Source organism: Brassica rapa, chromosome A07, assembly GCF_000309985.2.
Source record: "Brassica rapa cultivar Chiifu-401-42 chromosome A07, CAAS_Brap_v3.01, whole genome shotgun sequence".
In the NCBI taxonomy this organism is placed as follows: Eukaryota; Viridiplantae; Streptophyta; class Magnoliopsida; order Brassicales; family Brassicaceae; genus Brassica; species Brassica rapa.
The window spans coordinates 18,569,841-18,588,175 of NC_024801.2; the positions used below are offsets into that span (position 1 = coordinate 18,569,841).

The 18,335-nt window shown below is 37.9% G+C and overlaps 5 protein-coding genes and 3 non-coding genes across 14 annotated transcripts; 5 read left to right on the plus strand and 3 right to left on the minus strand.

Annotated features, from left to right (window-relative positions):
- Positions 1–13: 13 nt before the first annotated feature.
- LOC103830145 (myosin-16) lies at positions 14–8,003 on the plus strand. 7 transcript variants are annotated; one of them, XR_004449316.1, is made up of 26 exons: positions 14–537; positions 669–809; positions 1,345–1,488; positions 1,596–1,741; positions 1,831–1,987; positions 2,280–2,338; positions 2,455–2,614; positions 2,688–2,837; positions 2,919–3,055; positions 3,132–3,278; positions 3,375–3,476; positions 3,749–3,806; positions 3,887–3,988; positions 4,380–4,417; positions 4,513–4,639; positions 4,732–4,899; positions 5,042–5,173; positions 5,254–5,363; positions 5,470–5,530; positions 5,682–5,859; positions 5,969–6,174; positions 6,275–6,394; positions 6,498–6,881; positions 6,973–7,112; positions 7,247–7,495; positions 7,728–8,003. XR_004449316.1 is itself a non-coding variant. In XM_009105873.3 (26 exons), the coding sequence occupies exons 2-26, from the start codon at positions 684–686 to the stop codon at positions 7,769–7,771; spliced, it is 3,435 nt and encodes a 1,144-aa protein (XP_009104121.1). In that variant the 5' UTR covers positions 21–537; positions 669–683; the 3' UTR covers positions 7,772–7,951. The 7 variants fall into 7 exon arrangements, 5 of the variants coding, with proteins under 5 accessions (XP_033131110.1, XP_009104121.1, XP_033131111.1 ...); XM_009105873.3 differs by having other exon boundaries at positions 21–537; positions 7,257–7,495; positions 7,728–7,951; XM_033275219.1 differs by having other exon boundaries at positions 16–537; positions 2,688–3,055; positions 7,257–7,495; positions 7,728–7,982.
- Positions 8,004–8,093: 90 nt separating this feature from the next.
- Positions 8,094–8,164, plus strand: TRNAG-GCC. Its single transcript has one exon. It is a non-coding gene; the product is annotated as a tRNA-Gly (tRNA).
- Positions 8,165–8,261: 97 nt separating this feature from the next.
- LOC103830146 (bet1-like SNARE 1-1) lies at positions 8,262–9,521 on the minus strand. Its single transcript, XM_009105878.3, has 5 exons — positions 9,323–9,521; positions 9,090–9,237; positions 8,723–8,779; positions 8,577–8,636; positions 8,262–8,504 (listed from the first exon to the last, which is right to left on the minus strand). The coding sequence occupies exons 1-5, from the start codon at positions 9,334–9,336 to the stop codon at positions 8,415–8,417; spliced, it is 369 nt and encodes a 122-aa protein (XP_009104126.1). The 5' UTR covers positions 9,337–9,521; the 3' UTR covers positions 8,262–8,414.
- A 70-nt stretch (positions 9,522–9,591) lies between these two features.
- Positions 9,592–11,576, plus strand: LOC103830147 (deoxyhypusine hydroxylase). The gene is made up of 7 exons (XM_033275230.1): positions 9,592–9,854; positions 10,000–10,133; positions 10,219–10,442; positions 10,521–10,659; positions 10,815–10,941; positions 11,021–11,139; positions 11,230–11,576. The coding sequence occupies exons 1-7, from the start codon at positions 9,680–9,682 to the stop codon at positions 11,260–11,262; spliced, it is 951 nt and encodes a 316-aa protein (XP_033131121.1). The 5' UTR covers positions 9,592–9,679; the 3' UTR covers positions 11,263–11,576.
- Positions 11,577–11,930: 354 nt separating this feature from the next.
- Positions 11,931–12,019, plus strand: LOC117127010. Its single transcript, XR_004449770.1, has one exon. It is a non-coding gene; the product is annotated as a small nucleolar RNA Z102/R77 (small nucleolar RNA).
- A 49-nt stretch (positions 12,020–12,068) lies between these two features.
- Positions 12,069–12,162, plus strand: LOC117127011. The gene has a single exon (XR_004449771.1). It is a non-coding gene; the product is annotated as a small nucleolar RNA Z102/R77 (small nucleolar RNA).
- A 973-nt stretch (positions 12,163–13,135) lies between these two features.
- On the minus strand, positions 13,136–13,728 carry LOC103830148 (MATH domain and coiled-coil domain-containing protein At3g58210). The gene is made up of 2 exons (XM_009105880.2): positions 13,664–13,728; positions 13,136–13,588 (listed from the first exon to the last, which is right to left on the minus strand). The coding sequence occupies exons 1-2, from the start codon at positions 13,718–13,720 to the stop codon at positions 13,184–13,186; spliced, it is 462 nt and encodes a 153-aa protein (XP_009104128.1). The 5' UTR covers positions 13,721–13,728; the 3' UTR covers positions 13,136–13,183.
- Positions 13,729–13,961: 233 nt separating this feature from the next.
- Positions 13,962–17,909, minus strand: LOC103830149 (MATH domain and coiled-coil domain-containing protein At3g58270). The gene is given in 6 exon segments (XM_033275238.1): positions 13,962–14,518; positions 16,638–16,773; positions 16,775–16,925; positions 17,178–17,335; positions 17,433–17,557; positions 17,827–17,909. Coding segments are annotated over 5 exon segments (957 nt in total). The 5' UTR covers positions 17,540–17,557; positions 17,827–17,909; the 3' UTR covers positions 13,962–14,113.
- Positions 17,910–18,335: the final 426 nt, after the last annotated feature.

The following is an 18,335-nucleotide window of genomic DNA, read 5'->3' on the forward strand; positions in this document are numbered from 1 at the left end:
CTATTATACCCCTTGTCTAGATTACATTTAGTAAATTGCAAATTGAACCCTTATGTTTTTCTGTAAATCACGTTTTGAACCGTAAGGTTTATTTAAGACCCTGATTTTTGAAAATCAACAGACAAAACCACAATCAAAGAATTTTCCCGGCAATACATTTTGGATTTAAGTTTCTCGGAAAAGTATATATTTCCCAGATTCGAATCCTGGTTCGGGTTTTTGGGTAGGGTCGGGTCAAATTTCGGGTCTGTCAGGTAACCAGGATGCTGATGATTTTGCAAGTGAAAGTCTCTTCCGCTAAAAATGGGAGGGAAAGAGAGAGAGAAGAAGAAGAGAATGGCGTCCACAAGAATGGCGAAATCGAAGGGGAGTTTCTGTATCACTCTCTCTTCAGAAATCTATCATACGCCACCAGAAAGAGAAAAAACAAAATATTCATTTTTTTTGAAACTTTGCGTTTGAATCCAGAAGAACAATCGATTATTCGTCTAATAGCTCCGTTGATCGAAATTGCTCAAGAGGGAGCTATATCTACAGGTACTCTTCTCATGGGCTTTTAGCTTCCCTTAGATACAATGCGAGAATGGTTTTCGACCCTTCCCAAGTATGATCTTTGTATATGTGCTTGGCATCGGCTGATAACTTGTGGTGTTTACTGGAAATGGTAGGAGGGTTCTTACGGGATGGCTGAAAACATAATGGTGGATTCTCATGTATGGGTGGAAGACCCAGATGTGGCATGGATTGATGGGGTTGTTGTTGATATTAAGGGTGACCAAGCTACTGTTAAAACCAATGATGACCGAGAGGTACAAAATAGAAAGACACTTTCTTTTTCATTTCTTAGTTTATAATTCATCACTCGCTGATCCTCAAGGAAAGTTGTTATGCAGTCCTTTGTCATGTTAAAGAAATGGTCATGGGGTTGTAGTGGCAAATATTACTCTGCTTTGTAAATCTTAGTTTCTTTTTTTCTCGAGACTTAAAGACAATGGATGTAATGCACTTCTCTTAGTGATCTTCAAGGAAAGTTTTTTTTGCATGGGAGAATATTACTCGGCTTTGTAAATCTTAGTTTCTTTTCTGGAGATTTGAAGAAAAGGATGTGATGCACTGAACATCTATCTTCATGAATACATTCTTTAAAATGGTTTCTTCTTTGTTTCTTGTTTTATTATTTGTTTTCACAAATATGCTCAAAGTGCTGGTATTGCTTTTAGTCTACAAAAACCACTAACCGGATCTTCACACACAATTATATGCTTTAGTTCATTTTAATGCCATTTCTGGCTCTTGCTGGTGCTGTTTTGCTTTTCACATTTCTGATTCCTTTTACTGTTTCAGGTTATAGCTAATTTATTAAAACTCTATATAAAAGACGATGAAGCTCCTTCAGAGGGAGTGGAGGACATGACACGATTATCTTACCTGCATGAGCCTGCAGTGCTCGAAAACTTGGCTACCAGATATGGGCTCAATGAAATTTATGTAAGAAAATATTTCATTTCTGGTTGCAAACCAAATATTTTCATCCTGTTCCTTGCAAAAAACGCAGTAGGAGGCGAGTCTGTTATAATATCTTGACATCATGACAGACTTATACAGGAAACATTCTTATTGCTGTCAATCCCTTTCAAGGACTCCCACATCTTTACGATGCTGAGGTTATGGAAAAGTACAAGGAAGCCTCCTTCAAAGAGTTGAGTCCTCATGTTTTTGCAATTGGTGGCATTGCATATAGGTGAGTATGAGTCTTTACCTATTCATTTCTGTCATTATTTTCTTTTGTCAGAAGTTTTTTATTTATTAGTTTAAGAAAATTTGCAACAGGGAAATGATCAATGAGGGCAGGAACAAATGTATATTGGTCAGTGGTGAAAGTGGGTCTGGAAAGACAGAAACGACTAAGGTGCTCATGCGTTACCTTGCATACTTTGGAGGGCATACTGCAGGTGAAGGAAGGACTGTTGAAAACCAAGTTTTAGAAGTAAGTTGTGATGAATTTATCAAAGATTACAGTCTCTTACACTTGGAGGATGAGCTTTTTACCTTGCTGCGTACATCGAAGAAATTTTAAGGCCATGTGGAAGACTTTTTCCTCTTTACCTGCTTTAGAAAAAAATACATTTTTGTTTGCTCGGCTTTCTTGATTATACAGTCTTGAGATATATCCCTGCATTGACATCCTTAGATTGGACATTTCTCATTATGTGATACCACTTGGGTCTGTTCTCTTGGTTCTGGATCTAATTCGTTATGCCAATTGGATCATGTTACAGTCAAATCCAGTTCTGGAGGCATTTGGAAATGCGAAGACTGTTAAGAACAATAATTCCAGGTAAAAGTTAAAGCTTTTATTATTTAGTGCCTCCATTTTCTCCTTCGTCCACTTTGCTTGTCCTCCTCGCTCTTTTACCTGCTGTTAGTGGATGCTAATGCCTTTTCTTGTTGCAGTCGTTTTGGGAAGTTTGTGGAGATTCAATTTGATGACATTGGTCGAATATCTGGGGCAGCCATCAGAACCTACCTCTTGGAGAGGTCTCGTGTTTGCCAAGTTTCAGATCCTGAACGTAACTATCACTGCTTTTACCTCCTGTGTGCTGCACCTCCAGAGGTGAGCTATCTAAGTTGGCCTTACCTATAATCGGATGAATCTTTGAAGTGATAAATGATATCAAATTTTGCAGGATGTTGAGAGATTTAAATTGGGGGATCCTAAGTCATTTCGCTATCTTAACCAATCTAGCTGCTTCGAACTTGATGGTGTAAATGATGCAGAGGAGTATCTTGCTACTAGAAAAGCTATGGATGTAGTTGGAATAAGTGAACAAGAACAGGTTTGCAAACTCTTTTTTGCAATTTACCTATCACCTGTTGATTGCTATAGAGCAACAACTTATCTTCTTTTGTCTCCTCAGGATGCAATTTTCAGAGTTGTGGCTGCCATTCTCCATCTTGGAAATATTGAATTTTGCAAAGGAGAAGATGCTGATTCATCATCTCTAAAAGATGAGCAGTCAAAGTTTCATCTCCAGATGACGTCAGAATTGCTCATGTATTATATGACTCTTCTACTTCTCCAACTAAATTCTGATTCTTGTCCTGCACGTAATTACAACTTGTTATTTTAGGTGTGATTCCCATTCCTTAGAAGATGCTTTGTGTAAGCGTATTATGGTGACCCCAGAAGAAGTTATCAAAAGAAGTCTTGATCCTCTTGGCGCTGCCGTTAGTAGGGATGGTTTAGCAAAGACAATATACTCTAGACTCTTTGATTGGTAATTTTCTTTGTCAATGTTTAAATATCTATTATTTTTCTTCACAATGCCACTGAGGTGACATCTGCTAAGTCAGTACTCATTATGATTTTCCAGGTTGGTGAACAAAATAAATATCTCTATCGGCCAAGATTCTAACTCTAGGCGCTTGATCGGAGTCCTTGACATTTATGGTTTTGAGAGCTTTAAAGCCAACAGGTGATAGCCGAGAGTATACATGGCTCACTCTACAGGGGTGATTATCTTAATTGTCAAAATACACCAAATATCCTCGAATCTAATAGATGAATTTTCAATTCATTTACTGTGAGCTGAGATATGATAAAAACACGTTACTTCCTCTAGAACTGTGATCTTAGGAAATGATGTCTTTGTATAAGTTTCCAGGACTTAAAGAGATATCTGTACATCACCTAATATTCTAACCTCTACTTCAGTTGTTCACTGACTTGTTTATATTATCCATGCAGTTTTGAACAATTCTGTATTAATTACACGAATGAAAAGCTGCAACAGCATTTCAACCAGGTATAAGGCCAGTTATAGGTTACGACTGCTGATTTGGCTCAAGATTGTGTTATTAATCTTAACTCGTTAATATTGTACAGCATGTATTCAAAATGGAACAAGGTGAGTATGAGAAAGAAGAGATAGATTGGAGCTATGTGGAGTTTGTTGATAATCAAGAAGTCGTGGATCTTATTGAAAAGGTTTGTTTTATCCTTTTATCTGTTTTGTAAGGCTCATGTCTTGATGTGTGAGACCAATGTGGGTAACTCAAACATTGGACAGTATAAATCCACTTTAGAGAGCAATCTGGCATCATCTAGAGTACATTATCCTACGGCTCAACCTATGTGATTATCGAACATGCTTTCACTTGTAGCCTCAAATCCATGTTGAATATCTATCCTTGCTAAACCTGAAAGATTCATGAAAGCATTCAAGAGTTATATCTGTTTTCATATATGCTCACGTGTCTTAAATCACTATGCATTGTTCTGCCTTGAAAACACAAGAAGTAGCGTTACTTCTTGCTCTTCTATTACTTCGTGCTGCGTTTTTTCTTCTTTTCTGAAACTCTGACTCAGTCTTTTGCAGAAGCCCGGTGGTATTATTGCTCTTCTAGATGAAGCATGGTATAGTAAAATTTTCTCTCTGCAACTGCTCTTTAGTGTTTCGTCTCCAACCACTATAATTATGCGTTATAAATTAACGTTTATTATCTCTGCAGCATGCTACCCAAATCAACTCCTGAAACATTTTCTGAGAAGCTGTATCAAACATTCAGGGATCATAAGCGTTTCATAAAACCAAAATTGACGCGATCAGATTTTACATTAGTTCATTATGCAGGGGATGTAAGCTGCATTTCACACTCTACTGCTTGCAGAATTAAATATAGATATTATTATGATCTTTAAGGTGTCTTTCCATGTTCTCTTTTTTTCAGGTTCGATACCAGTCCGATCAGTTTTTAGACAAAAACAAAGACTATGTTGTTGCCGAGCATCAAGACATGTTAAATGCTTCCAAATGTTCTTTTGTGTCAGGCCTTTTTCCTCCTCTTCCTAAAGAGAGTAGCAAATCAAAGTTTTCATCCATTGGCGCTCGTTTCAAGGTGAAATTTCTGCGAATCCATTGAGACTTTGTTTTAACTAATAAGTAGGACTGGATAATTGGGGCACACATATGAATTTGTTGAACTTCTAATTCCATACTCATCATTTGTATTGGCTGACATGTTCAAGTAATTGGTACAGCTACAATTGCAACAGCTGATGGAGACACTGAACCATACGGAACCACACTACATCAGATGTGTGAAGCCAAATAATTTGTTGCAGCCAACAGTGTTTGACAATGCCAATGTCTTGCATCAGTTACGCTCTGGGGTCAGTGTTTCATTTTAATTTTTCATGCTAACGTGTTTTGTTGATGTCTTGAGGTGTTATATGACATTTGTCTTGTGCAGGGTGTTCTTGAGGCCATCAGAGTGAAATGCGCTGGATATCCAACAAATAGGACTTTCATCGAGTTCTTGAATAGATTTATCATTCTTGCACCGGAGATTCTGAAAGGAGAGTATGTATCAGTTCTACCCATCAAGCTTGAACTTTCTTCTGCTCTTGTCTGCCTTATTGCTTCTGGAGTTTGTTATCCCAGTTTCCTTACCTTACATTGTAAGCAGGTACGAAGCAGATGTTGCATGCAAGTGGATTTTAGAGAAAAAGGGGCTCACAGGTTACCAGGTAAGGGCTCCTAGGAAGTTGACTAAATGTAAAAGGAATCCTAGTTATGTATGAGTTGAATACATCTCGAACTTTCAGCATACTATGAAATTTGAGTTTCTCAGATAGCCTATTCCCATTGGTGGGTGTTGATATGATATCTAATTTGCAGATTGGAAAAAGTAAAGTTTTCCTGAGAGCTGGTCAGATGGCTGAGCTAGATGCACACAGAACAAGAGTGCTCGGCGAAGCAGCGAGGATGATTCAAGGACAAGTTAGAACCCGTCTGACAAGAGAACGATATGTTCTCATGCGGAGGGCTTCAGTTCAAATACAGGCTAATTGGAGAAGTGAGTTATGGCGTGATGGTTTCATTTAGCCTTTTCTTTTTACGTTATGTTTTCACTGATATGCCCAGGATATTAGTAATGCTGATACAGTCTCTCTTTCGTATTTTAGGAAATATTGCAGGAAACATATGCAAGCACATGAGAAGGGAGGAAGCTGCCATCAAAATACAGAAAAACTTACGCAGACAGGTAGCAAAGAAAGAGTATGGACAGACCAAATCTTCGGCAGTCACCTTGCAAAGTGGAGTCCGGACAATGGTTGCACGGCATGAATTTCGTTTTAAATTGAAGTCTAAGGCAGCAACTGTGATCCAGGTCCTTTTCTCATTACTCTGTCTCCATACTTAACAAGTTCTTATGGAATCATTCTATCTCAAGAAATAGAAATGACTTAATAACTCTAACAAACTTGCAGGCGTACTGGCGTGGTTACAGTGCTATATCTGACTACAAGAAACTGAAAAAAGCTTCTCTGGTTTATCAAAATAGACTCAGAGGAAGAATTGCCAGAAAACAGTTGGGACAGTCAAATCAGGTATTCTAGATCTATGCAGTATCTATAGAGATGAATAGAACATGGTTCTTCTCATTAAAGGAAAAAGTATTTGGCTTGAATTGATATAATATCATGGGTGTAGGCTGACAAAAAGAAAGAGACAGTACATGAAAGAGAGGTGGAACTTTCCAATCAAGTGGAAGAGGCAGTTGATATGTCCTGTGTACTGCATTCAGAGCCAAGTGATGATGCGGAGACTGGAGACGAACATTATCCAAAAATCTTCATCCGAGCAGATAGTGGACTCGATAAGTCATTTGTAATGCCATCAGAGCAAAGTGGTGATGAAGAGATAGAACATGAAAGACAGACAAAACATTCCATCCTAACAGAAGATGGAACTGAAAAGTCCATAGTTCTCGAATCAGAGAAGCCTTACAACAATTTTTCTGTTGTAAGCCACATAACGAATCCTATTCGTGATACAGAAGTTGAGTCCCTCACTGCCGAAGTTGAGATGTTGAAGGTAATGTTCGTAACATTTTGAAACAGCATCTAGACATGGCATTCCAGTTATCTCCAGATTATCATGCTGTTCTATTTATTGTACTCTTCAGGCCTTGTTGGTAGTTGAGAAACAAAGAGCTGACATTTCCGAAAGAAAATGTGCTGAAGCCAGAGAACTTGGTGAGAGAAGACGCAAAAGATTAGAAGAAACAGAAAGAAGAGTTTACCAACTACAAGACTCTTTGAACAGGTATTATTGATTAGTAATTTTAACAGAGATAGTCTTAGATATAACTTCCATTAAAAAATAATAGTTGACTGTCTTAGTGAAAAACTTAGCATGTGGTTTTAGGTGTACATTTCCTGATGCTAAGTCTTGTTTAGTGTATTCCAGGTTGTTATATTCTATGTCGGATCAATTCTCGCAACTAAAGTCCATCTTAAGATCTCCATCTATGTCTTCACCGATGGCTACAGTGCCAGTTGTACGTGATGACCTTGCTGACAGCTCTGAGAACTCTGAAGCTTCATCAAGTGATTCTGATTTCACTTTTCCAGCTCCATCTACTTCTTCTGCAGATAATTCAAATCTTCAAGTCATTGTTCAAGATCTATCAACCACAGAAGCCAAAGGTCAGTGGTAATAGCACCGTAAACCCATATTTCTCTATGAAACGAAATAGGTACATTCTAGAGTACACAACAAAATGAATTGTTTTCTAAAGTCGAAACACTTAGTTTCTTCATCCGTTTTTTATGGTTACACTAGCCTCCAAATCCACCTTAATATAATAAACATTTTGCGCAAGATATACATTTGTTCATGGAATCATCCTTCTCATCTTGTAGAACAATAATATTGCAGGAACAGAGAATGATAAGGAAAGGGGCTTTGAAGATTACTTTTGATGATGAAGCACCTATTTGATCTCTTCATTTGTTGTGTCAGATGGAAATTGTTTAGTGTTTACAAGTAGTTCAAACTCCAACTGTAGTTTTTTTATGAGTAGATGCTGCAATGACATTGTAGAGTCGTCAAGATATGTCAGGTCTATGGGTTTAAATGCATACAACAGCTATGTTTGTTTCTTCAGCTAATACAACTGCTACTTATTTCTATGATTCATTTTCTTTCTTTTCAGTTCAATCTACGAGTTCTAATGGTACATGAATGAAATTATGGTCAGATAGTGTAAGGTCAAATTGGAATCTAATTTAATAAGTTCAACAAGCACCAGTGGTCTAGTGGTAGAATAGTACCCTGCCACGGTACAGACCCGGGTTCGATTCCCGGCTGGTGCAATAATTTTTGTTATTTTCCCTGCCTATTTGCAATACTTTGCATTGCCTCGTCGCTCCAATTTTTAAAACGTTGCTATTACACAATGGAGTAAAAAACAGTAATAATCTATCACATGAAAATACAATAAGATGCACTGGATCATACTATAACACTAAGAAGGCATATCACACATGCAGGAGGCAACATAGATAATGAAAATATCATAGGATCAACGGATGGATGTTCAGAAAATACTTCGGTTAGCCAGTTTTAACGGGTAAGATAGTAAATGACTAGAAATAAACCCACAAACGATGCCACGAGTGTCAGCATTCTTCGGCTTGATTTTGTCTCAAACACCTGCAAGGATTCAGTTCAACGTTAGAGACTCTTTTGCAACACAGAGTGAAGCTAGTGTAAGGGAGATTTAACCGTTTTAAACCGGTCCATGGTTCCTGAGAGAATTCCCCTTGATGAATCCATATCATTGCCCTACAAGTTATTACAACATATTGCAAAATGTTGAGTAACAATGGCATCTCTCTGGGCCAAAAGTAGCAGAAAAGGTTGAGAAGTACCATTCTGTCAAGCATGCGGTTATGAGTATCAACCTCTTCGTTTATATCTCCAGAAAGCTGGTCATGAAGAAGAGACAAATCAGAGTCCAACATAGATGTAACAATGTTGACCAGCAAATGTTAAGATTTATTACAATTTGCATTCTACAACTATGGGAACTCGTCTAAATTGTGTTGTAATAGTATGTCATCACTACGTTTATCATGCTTTGTTCCATCTACAAAGCTTGTTGTTGATCATTCATACTTGATGTGAGATTATGCTCACAAATTTCATTCACACAGACAGAACCTATGATAGGGTTTCTATACTACAACTATATGGTGCCTTGTCTAGAATGTATCGGAAGAAATGAGAGAGGCTTACTCGTTTCAAGAGAATGACTCTGTCTTGTAAACCTTCCAAGGCACGCTCATTCTCATGCTCATTGATTTCATGAGAGGCGTAAGAAGAAGCTCTGATTCCTCCCTCTTCAATGCCATCAAAGAGCGCACTTCTCCCACCCCGAGGCTCCCTGCAAAACAGAACATATACAATCACCAGATCATTTCTATTTCCAAAATCGAATAGAAACAAAAACATTCGAGCTTGGATCTAACCTTCTAGGATTCATCGATCAATCGAATTCTCGAGATGATTCTTCCCCCAGATACCAATCACCTTCAGGATCTGCGAAATTGAGGAATAAAACGGTTGAAATGTCGCTGTGGTTAATCTCTTACACTCAACAGACGCACAGACGACAAATGTTAAAACTTCGCGGGGGGGAAATTGAAACTATGGGGTCGATTTACAATTATAAGATTATTATTGGAGCAAACAATAAATTTGGTTATTACCGGAATAGGTCCCGCGTCTTTTCCTCTTTTTCAAGAATCGGATTCTCTCTCCTCTTGTATACAAAAACCTAGACGTCGTCGGCTCTGTTTTCAACCGCCGAGCAAACAGATTTTGTGATGGCAGCTAATGGATCAGCTTCACCGACGGAAGACGGCGGAGGAGTAAGTAACATGGAGAAGTTTCTCTGCGAGCGATTGTTAGACCAGTCGCAGCCTATCTCAGAGCGATTCAGAGCTCTCTTCTCTCTCCGCAACTTGAAAGGCCCTGCACCTCGCAACGCTCTAATCCTCGGTTAGTTCAGTCTCTCCTGCTCTCGAACCAAAAAAGTTTGTTACTTTGAGTAGAACGTTTGAGATCGTCTTTGAGTAGTATGAAATCAAAATAAAGGATTGATTTTTAAGTAAGGATTGTGTTTTGATTTTCCCTTCTCGTGCAGCGGCCAGAGACTCATCAAACTTGTTGGCGCATGAAGCTGCGTTTGCGTTGGGACAGATGCAAGACGCTGAAGCGGTTCCTGCTCTAGAGTCGGTTCTTACTGATATGTCTTTGCATCCTATAGTGCGCCATGAGTTGAGTATAGCTGATGATCCTTGTGCTAGAGTCAATTGTTTCTTCTGTGTCAGTATATGTTGCTGATGCGATGTTGTGTTAACAGGCAGCAGAAGCTCTTGGAGCCATTGGTTTAGCTGGTAACGCTGATATATTGAAGAGAAGCTTGGTCTTTGATCCTGCTCAGGAGGTTCGGGAGACATGTGAGTTAGCTCTCAAAAGGATTGAAGAGCTGAGTAGTGTTGTTGATGCAGAGACAAAGAGATCGCCTTTCATGTCTGTTGACCCTGCGGCTCCTGCCGCTGCATTCTCTTCTGTTCACCAATTGAGGTTCTTCTGAACTTGACCAACTCAGAACACTTCTAGAAAATGATTTTTCAGTTTGTGACAGATCATTGAATTACACAGGCAGATTCTTATGGATGAAACAAAAGGCATGTATGAGAGATATGCTGCTCTTTTCGCTCTGAGGAATCATGGTGGAGAGGACGCTGTTTCTGCTATTGTTGATTCTTTGAGTGCTAATAGTGCCCTTCTACGTCATGAGGTTTGTCAAGTTTTGGTCATTGTTTGCTAAATTGCTAGTGAGGACTTGCTTTCCAAAGGTGTTCATGGACTTGCATATGTCTGTGTCTGTTAAGATCTGTTATCTTGGATCTTTGCTTCATTGTTCTCCAAAATGATTGATATAATTTTGTGTAGGTTGCTTATGTCTTGGGGCAATTACAAAACAAAGCTGCTTTAGATACTCTAAGCAAAATACTGAGAGATGTGAATGAGCACCCAATGGTTAGACACGAGGCTGCAGAAGCGCTTGGTTCTATTGCAGGTATCTTTCCTCCATCCCATGAACTATCACAACTTGACTTGTCTTTACTTACACTCTTGCATTGTTTGGCTATTTTCAGATGAGCAGAGCATCGCATTGCTACAGGAATTCTCAAGAGACACTGAGCCGCTTGTTTCGCAAAGCTGTGAAGTTGCACTGAGCATGTTGGAATTTGAAAATTCTGGCAAATCATTCGAGGTAAAATACTTTGATCTCAAAACTCTTGCCCCTGACCTTGAATACTCTAGGTGAATCTGTAATGACACATATGGAAACCTGTTTTTGCAGTTCTTTTTCACTCAAGACCCGCTTGTTCGCTAAGAATCTTATCATTCTTCTTCAATCATTTACCAACAAAGGAACACAAACTTTAGTAGCAAGCAAGAAATGAGAAACTGCCACTTATCATCTCATTTATGTAACGATTATCATAAGTCTCTGTATTGAGTTTAAGGTTAAGATACATTGTCTTGATCGGTATGAAAACTTTCCATTGTTAAAGAAATGGAATGAGTGATTACTAGATGATACTTGACTTATTTGCCAAAGCATCTCTATCAATGTTTATATGTAGACGTTTAATCGAATTATTAAAAAGCAGAAGATTCAGAATTGAATGTACAAAGTTTATGCAAGCACCTAACCTTAAATACTCGACTTTCTTTGACTACTAGCTAACGATGGTTTCAGACAGAGATCCGAATTGCATTTTGAATCACCAAAAGAGAAAAGGAATCAAGAGAATATTGCAAACATGCATAAGGAAAAAAGTCACGGTGACTAACGCTGGGGTTAGTTGAGCTCACTATCAATAGAAAGATATAACAGGGGGTATTTACGTCTTTTGAGGATGTAGCCCTAAGTTCACAGATGTATATATAAGTTCCATCGCCACTGACATTCTCGACGGCTCAACTTCATTACTTATTGAGTTTATAGAATTCAAGTTTAGATTTTTATGTGTTCTGTTTAGTTGTTAAAATTCAAAAGAAGGATATGATGATTGAACTTTTTTGTTCCCTATTGGTTTGATACGCCGATATGATGGCATCTATGTATTAGCTCTATCTGATCCTTCTCCTCTAAATTTCTAATCTTTTTCAAGTTAATAGTATGGGAGAGAAAGAGAATGGAATGATGAATGTTGAACTTTATTGTTCCCTATTGGTTTGATCGCCGGAATGATGGCATCTTACGTATTAGCTCTATCTGATCCCATTCTCTTCTACTCTCTGCTTTTGAATTCGTTTCTGTTTACAATTTGTTCCCCTAAGGTTTGATGTTAGACGACCATGATGTTAGCCCAATGTTTCGTAATTTTGGCCCCATGTACATCAATATTCTACGCTCTGAGATTGAAACAGAGTTTCTAAGTTATTATTAGATGACATAGACGCAGTTCTGACAACAGAATCGGTGGACCAATGAATAACACTTGACAACCTTAGACACCAAATTAGCAGAACAGCAAGAGGACGAATTGAAACCTTATTATATGTTCGAAGGTGGTAGTGAATAGAATTAAGAGAATGGCTAATCAGAACTAGTTTATCTGAGGAGTTCCAAAAAAAAACAAGTATAAGTCCCTAAATATTTAACAGTTCTCCAATTGGGTCTGTCCTAGTGTAGGAGGAGCAAGCTCAGCACGTTAACAACTAACCAAGCCTAGATTCTCTGTTCCTAATTGATATGGAAAAACCTAGTCAAATTCCAAAAGTCCATCTGCAGGTCCCTATCAGGAAATGGTTTAGTCAGCTGCTTTTTCAATGCCCTTGTGCAAAAGACTTGTATGAGCCACGTCTCTGTTCCAGCTTCTCTGGTTGGGAACTGTCAAGAGTCTTTGTATATAACCTCTACTACAGAGTTTTCTCCACTGCCTAGGATCACCCAAGTTTAGTAATTAGTACAATGGATATTATGGAAGGCGTATGCGTTCATGAGAGGGAATGGACCACGAGGCACAAGAGACTGATGAAAGGCTAGCGCACATGAACTAGCTAAAATGAAAATGTTGATGGAGCCTGGCCGAGGGAAGATAACAAGTGCAGAGTTAGATGTACCTTGAAGGCAGACTACTTTAGATTTGAGCTATAGAGTAATACCAAATAAAAGTACAAAAGATCATATTGACCATTTGGTCCTTTTATTCAATCATTCTTGTAATGAGTTAAAAGCCACATATACTTGAAGCACGTGAGGGAAACCAAAAACATTTAGGCTTCTTCACTAGTGAGTTTCTTTTTCAAACAACATCCTCGAAACCGAGTCGAGCACTGTCGGAAACAGCCTCGTTCTCTTCATTCTTCAGCTCCACTTCAAGAGCAAGCAACACTTGTCTCTGTTCCACGATCATTCTATCGAGTTCTCTCATGCGTGCACCGCGTGCTTCCATTTTCTTCTTCTTCACGCAAAGCTCTTCAAGTTTCCTCTTCAACCAATCCAACTCAAAACCTACACCAACCAGATCCAAAAGCGTGTTCTCAGCATCTCTTAGCTCCTCCTCCGTGAGCTCCTGAGGAGCTAAGCAAGTTATGTCGATGAGGTCGAGGAGGGTGTTCATGTAAGCATTCTTCACCAACTGGTTCTTTGGAAGAAGATTCATTGCGGTTTCTGGGTGTCTTTCAAAGATTCTTCTTACATAGTCTACCTGATAACAAGTTTGATGTGAAAAAAAAAAACACAACCACAGTTGATCATTGTTAAGTGAAATAATTGTTATTACCTCTGAATAGAGAACTCGGAAGCCATTAAACTCCACTGTTCCATCACCATTCCACATGATAAGGAGCTAAGTTTTTCTTGATACAAAGAAGGTTTACTTGCAGATTCAACTGGAGTTTTGTGTGTTTGTCTTTTGTAACTGAACCATATATATAAAAAACAAAATACATGCATCTCAAATAAACGTGAGCTAATAAGAGTAACTTAATACATCACCTAGTCACTGTTATTTAACATATGGATATTAATTGCGTCACACGTCAATCTACTTTTTTTTTTTGGGAAATGACTATATGCTCTGTTCAGACATCCAAAGATAGTTACTTTTCCGTCAAGAAACACATTGCAATTAAGGAAACCTATAGAGTCATAAGGCTAAGATCATTGCAGAAACTAGAAAACCAAACATAACTAAAAATCCAAGCGACTTAGAACACAAACTTAAACCCTATCAAACAACATCATCAAATGATAGAGGAGCTCTGGCCACAGACACATCTGCTTTCTCCTTCTCCAGCTCAGCTTCCAGGTTTGAGAACTTCTGCTTCAAATCCTTCAACTCTTCCTCTATCTCTTTCATCCTTTCCTCACCAGCTTTTTGCTTATCCTTCTTTTCTGACATTTCTTCCAATTTCTCTTCTAACCAATCTAAATTCAAGCCTGCGTTTGTCAAGTACGCAAGAGAAGCATATGCGTCATTCAGATCATCCTTGGAGAGCTCCTGAGTCGGCTGGCATAGCGTCTTGATCAGGCTGAGGAGGACGTTGATATAAGCTGTCCTCAGATGCTGATTCTTTGGACGGAACTTTGATGCAATGTCAGGGTGTCTCTCAAATATAAGGCTCAGGGATTCGGCCTGCAAGTTAAAAAAAAAGGATGAATAGCATAAAACTTAAACAAAACACAACATACTCCAATGTTACAGTTTCCGTCATATTCTGCAACTCCCATATGTCAATAAACTTCCTTTGATTTTCTTTCTTTCTTTCTTATTTTCACTGAATCTATATGTGCTCTTGTAATACCTCATCAACGATTTACAAAACAGAAAACCACATCTTCTTCCCGTGAGTAACAAAACTACTCAAGGAAATGAATTATCTACAACAAATGATAAATGTCTCTTGTGTTGTGATTGGAATTTCTATGAAACAACCAAAACGTTGGCACAAATATCTAACATATGAATATTAATGGCATCATACGTCAAGCTACTTCTTTGAAAATGACTCGATGCTCTGTTCAGACACCCAAAGATAGTTACTTCCCCATTTCCCCATCAAGAAACACGTTGCAATAAGGAAACTATAGAGCCCTAAGGCTAAGATCATTGGTTCACAATTTACCACTTGAGTCATGTGAAATGAGACATTGGTTACCAGTGGCGGATCCATAAGTAAATTTTATTGGGGTATGTTTATATACAAATATCGATAAAAAAATATGCATATAAGATGAAAAAAACGTAACAATATTTGTGCATATATTTTAAATTTTTATTTTCTCATAATATTATGATTTTTAATACAGTTTTAAGAACATTGAAGACAAAACGTTAATATAGTAAATGCATGCATTAATGCGACAACTAATATCTTAAAAGATAGAAATAAAAATTGGACTTGTTTAAATATTTGTTTTCGTTGAAAGTAAGAAAAAATATCATTTTAAGAAATGTGAAATCGAATGTGGAAAGGGGTCTAAGGGTCAAAGACATGATTAATAGGGGGTCAATGAGTGAATTTTATGTAGTTGAGGAAGAAATAAAAAAAAAATTAAAAAATCTAGTGGGGGCATTTGACCCCCTAACTTGTTAATAGATCCGGTTACTATTTACACACAAGGAATGTAAATTGCTTAGGCTTTTAAGCTCATTCTAACATGTCAATGATTCAAAGGAAGCTATATTAGGACCGTATTTGAACAACCATATTTAAAAAGCTAAAAAAAAACTGAAAATTTCGAAGATGAACATCTACCTGATAGAATTTAAATGTAGGTCAAAATCTTAAAGGACTATAGAAAACGATTAAAAACCTGTAAGACCGACTCTTCCGTGTGCCACTCTGTTTCTCAGGCACCAATGACTTTACTTATCCATCAAGAAACATATGTGCATTAAAGTAACCTAACGAGTCCTCCACCACAAAATACTTCTTTACAAGATGCGGATGTTTCCAACCCATCATTTATCTTCCAGAGTTTGAAGAAACTACCAAATCAAAACCAAGACACAAACGAGCATAGACTAGACAACGAAACAGAACCCAAACGTAACCACATCAAACAACATCATCGAATGATAGGGGAGATCTGGCTACAGACACATCTGCTTTCTCCTTCTCCAGTTCAGCTTCCAGGTTTGAGCACTTCTGCTTCAAATCCTTCAACTCCTCCTCTATCTCTTTCATCCTTCTCTCGCTAGCTTCATGTTTCTCCTTCTTTTCTGACCTTTCTTCCAATTTCTTTTTCAACCAATCTAAATTCAGACCTGCGTTTGTCAAGTACACGAGAGAAGCATATGCGTCTGTCAGATCATCCTTGGAGAGTTCATGAGTCGACTGGCACAGCGTCTTAATCAGGCTGAGGAGGACGTTGATGTAAGCTGTCCTAAGATGCTCATTCTTTGGACGGAACTTTGATGCAATATCAGGGTGTCTTTCAAATATACGGCTCATGGTTTCTACCTGCAAGTTAAAAAATATGAATAATGTAAAACCTAACATTCATGGGGGCAGTTATCAGAGACTTGAAAGCACTCAAAGAAGACCACAAAATACTCCAATATTCCAGTTTCCCTCATATTTTGCAACTCACACAAACATATATCAAAAAACTTTTTTCTTCTTCTTATGTTCACTGAATTTATGTGTGATCTTCTAATACTTGAGCAGCTATTTACAAAACAGAAAACAACATTTCTTCCTCTGAGTAACAAAGCAACAGAAACGTTGGCACCATTATTGATTTAATACCTGTGAAGGAAGGACTTGAAAGCCATTGACGTCTGTGCTTTCATTTACTGAAACCTCAAGTAAATCATTAGACTCCGCACCATCATCCCCCTCTAACATGTTCACTGATTCGGATTCCCCTCCACCTTCATCTAGTTTTTCCAATAACTTCAAGAACATATACCTCAGCAACAATTTTGAGCTCTCCGTTTACCAGGAACCCACCATTTTTATCATGAATTTTGTCAAGTGGAAGCATTGTCGTAAATCCCCAGTCGAAGTCCTTCGCGTCAAAGCAGTGGTATGTAACTGTTAAAAAAAAAAACCTTACATCTTATCATTGACTTCCCATCAAATCAAGCCATCCATGAGCTATACTCCAAAATAGTGAGCATCTCTGTTAACAATGAACTAAGAGCATAAACTATGAAACAAAAATCTGAATCAACCAAGCTCAAACACAGTTTAGAAATATAAAACTCCAGTTCAATAGCATTGTTACTGTCTAAATGGTTATTTTGGGTATATATCAAACTGTCAGTTGTCACTAGAAACAATCACCTTTAGTTTGGGAGAGTTCTTCAGAAACTTGATTCACTACACTTAAGCACAGTTCTGCTCGTCTTCTCCATCCATAGGGCAATGATTGACTACCAGAAACGGCCAGATACAGAGACAAACACTTAACACCATTTCCTTTAGGAAAGGCAAGAAGACGCCTTCAAGAAAAATAAAACAGAGACAAAATGAAAAAAACCCAGTAAAATAAATACATAAATGGACGAAATTAACAGAAAAGTAGTAATCTTTCCCTACCATTTACAGCCACTGACAGTAAAAACATCAGAATAAACTTTCTCGGACTGCAGAGAGGAGAAGTTCCTAATCACCCAAGTGAACTGGCTAACAACTTCCTTCCCCATTGATATTGATATAGACTCCTACGAATTTGTAAATCGAACAATCAAGCAACTGTTTTGAGCAGAAAAAAAGAAAACCCTAATTTCGAGATTCTATAAGCTCGTAACACACACTTCTCTTCAAATTCAAAATTTTAACAGATTATCAGAATCTACATAGCGAGAAGAGTGTAAGAAATTGATGCAGATAAGTATTTGAAATATTTTCAAATATCTTGTTATTTATTTTATTAGTTATATTAATTCCAAATACTTATCTGCATCAGAAATCAATGAGTAGAAGGATCTACCTCTGAGAGAAACGCGGGGAGATGAGATTCGTTATGGTTACGTTCGCGAAGGCGAAGTTTATAGTAATAATAAGAAACTGAGATGGTCGCATGCGCCAGAAGGAAAGACGTATGATTGGCACTGATGTTTTAGTGATATTTTCTTGGGCCGAAAAGACCGGCCCACTAGAGAGAAAAAAGAGTTGTTTAGCACGCGGAAAACTAAAGCTGAACCAAATTTCATAGATTTTTTTTTCTTTTTTTGTAACTTAAATTTCATAGATGTTCAAACGGTTTTATATCTACATTCGAAAAACTGAAAACTGAAAGAAGAAAAAAACGAACATCTAGGACTAGGACTAGACTATTAGACTAATGGCATTGTTTAAGTGAGATTGACTTGGGCTCAAATACTAAACAAAATATTGAGAATCGTAGTTATGTTTTGTTAAACCGACACACTGACTAGCAAGCGCAGAAAGAAACGTCATACAGTGCACTGTTGTCTTTCATAAATTTTAAATCCTCTG

Bases quoted from the DNA above. Each gene is read 5' to 3' on its own strand.
- LOC103830145 (XM_033275219.1), top strand. From the start codon at position 684: ATGGCTGAAAACATAATGGTGGATTCTCATGTATGGGTGGAAGACCCA. The intron at 4,900-5,041 runs GTGAAATTTCTG...TAATTGGTACAG, and splicing joins CCATTGGCGCTCGTTTCAAG to CTACAATTGCAACAGCTGAT. The intron at 7,496-7,727 runs GTCAGTGGTAAT...ATAATATTGCAG, and splicing joins ATCAACCACAGAAGCCAAAG to GAACAGAGAATGATAAGGAA.
- LOC103830146 (XM_009105878.3), bottom strand. The intron at 8,780-9,089 runs GTAAGCCTCTCT...CTTCATGACCAG, and splicing joins GAGTCATTCTCTTGAAACGA to CTTTCTGGAGATATAAACGA. The intron at 8,505-8,576 runs GTTAAATCTCCC...GAATCCTTGCAG, and splicing joins CCATGGACCGGTTTAAAACG to GTGTTTGAGACAAAATCAAG.
- LOC103830147 (XM_033275230.1), top strand. From the start codon at position 9,680: ATGGCAGCTAATGGATCAGCTTCACCGACGGAAGACGGCGGAGGAGTA. The intron at 10,134-10,218 runs TTGAGTATAGCT...TTGTGTTAACAG, and splicing joins ATCCTATAGTGCGCCATGAG to GCAGCAGAAGCTCTTGGAGC. The intron at 10,443-10,520 runs GTTCTTCTGAAC...TGAATTACACAG, and splicing joins TCTTCTGTTCACCAATTGAG to GCAGATTCTTATGGATGAAA.
- LOC103830148 (XM_009105880.2), bottom strand. From the start codon at position 13,720: ATGTGGAATGGTGATGGAACAGTGGAGTTTAATGGCTTCCGAGTTCTC. The intron at 13,589-13,663 runs GTAATAACAATT...ACTTGTTATCAG, and splicing joins TCCGAGTTCTCTATTCAGAG to GTAGACTATGTAAGAAGAAT.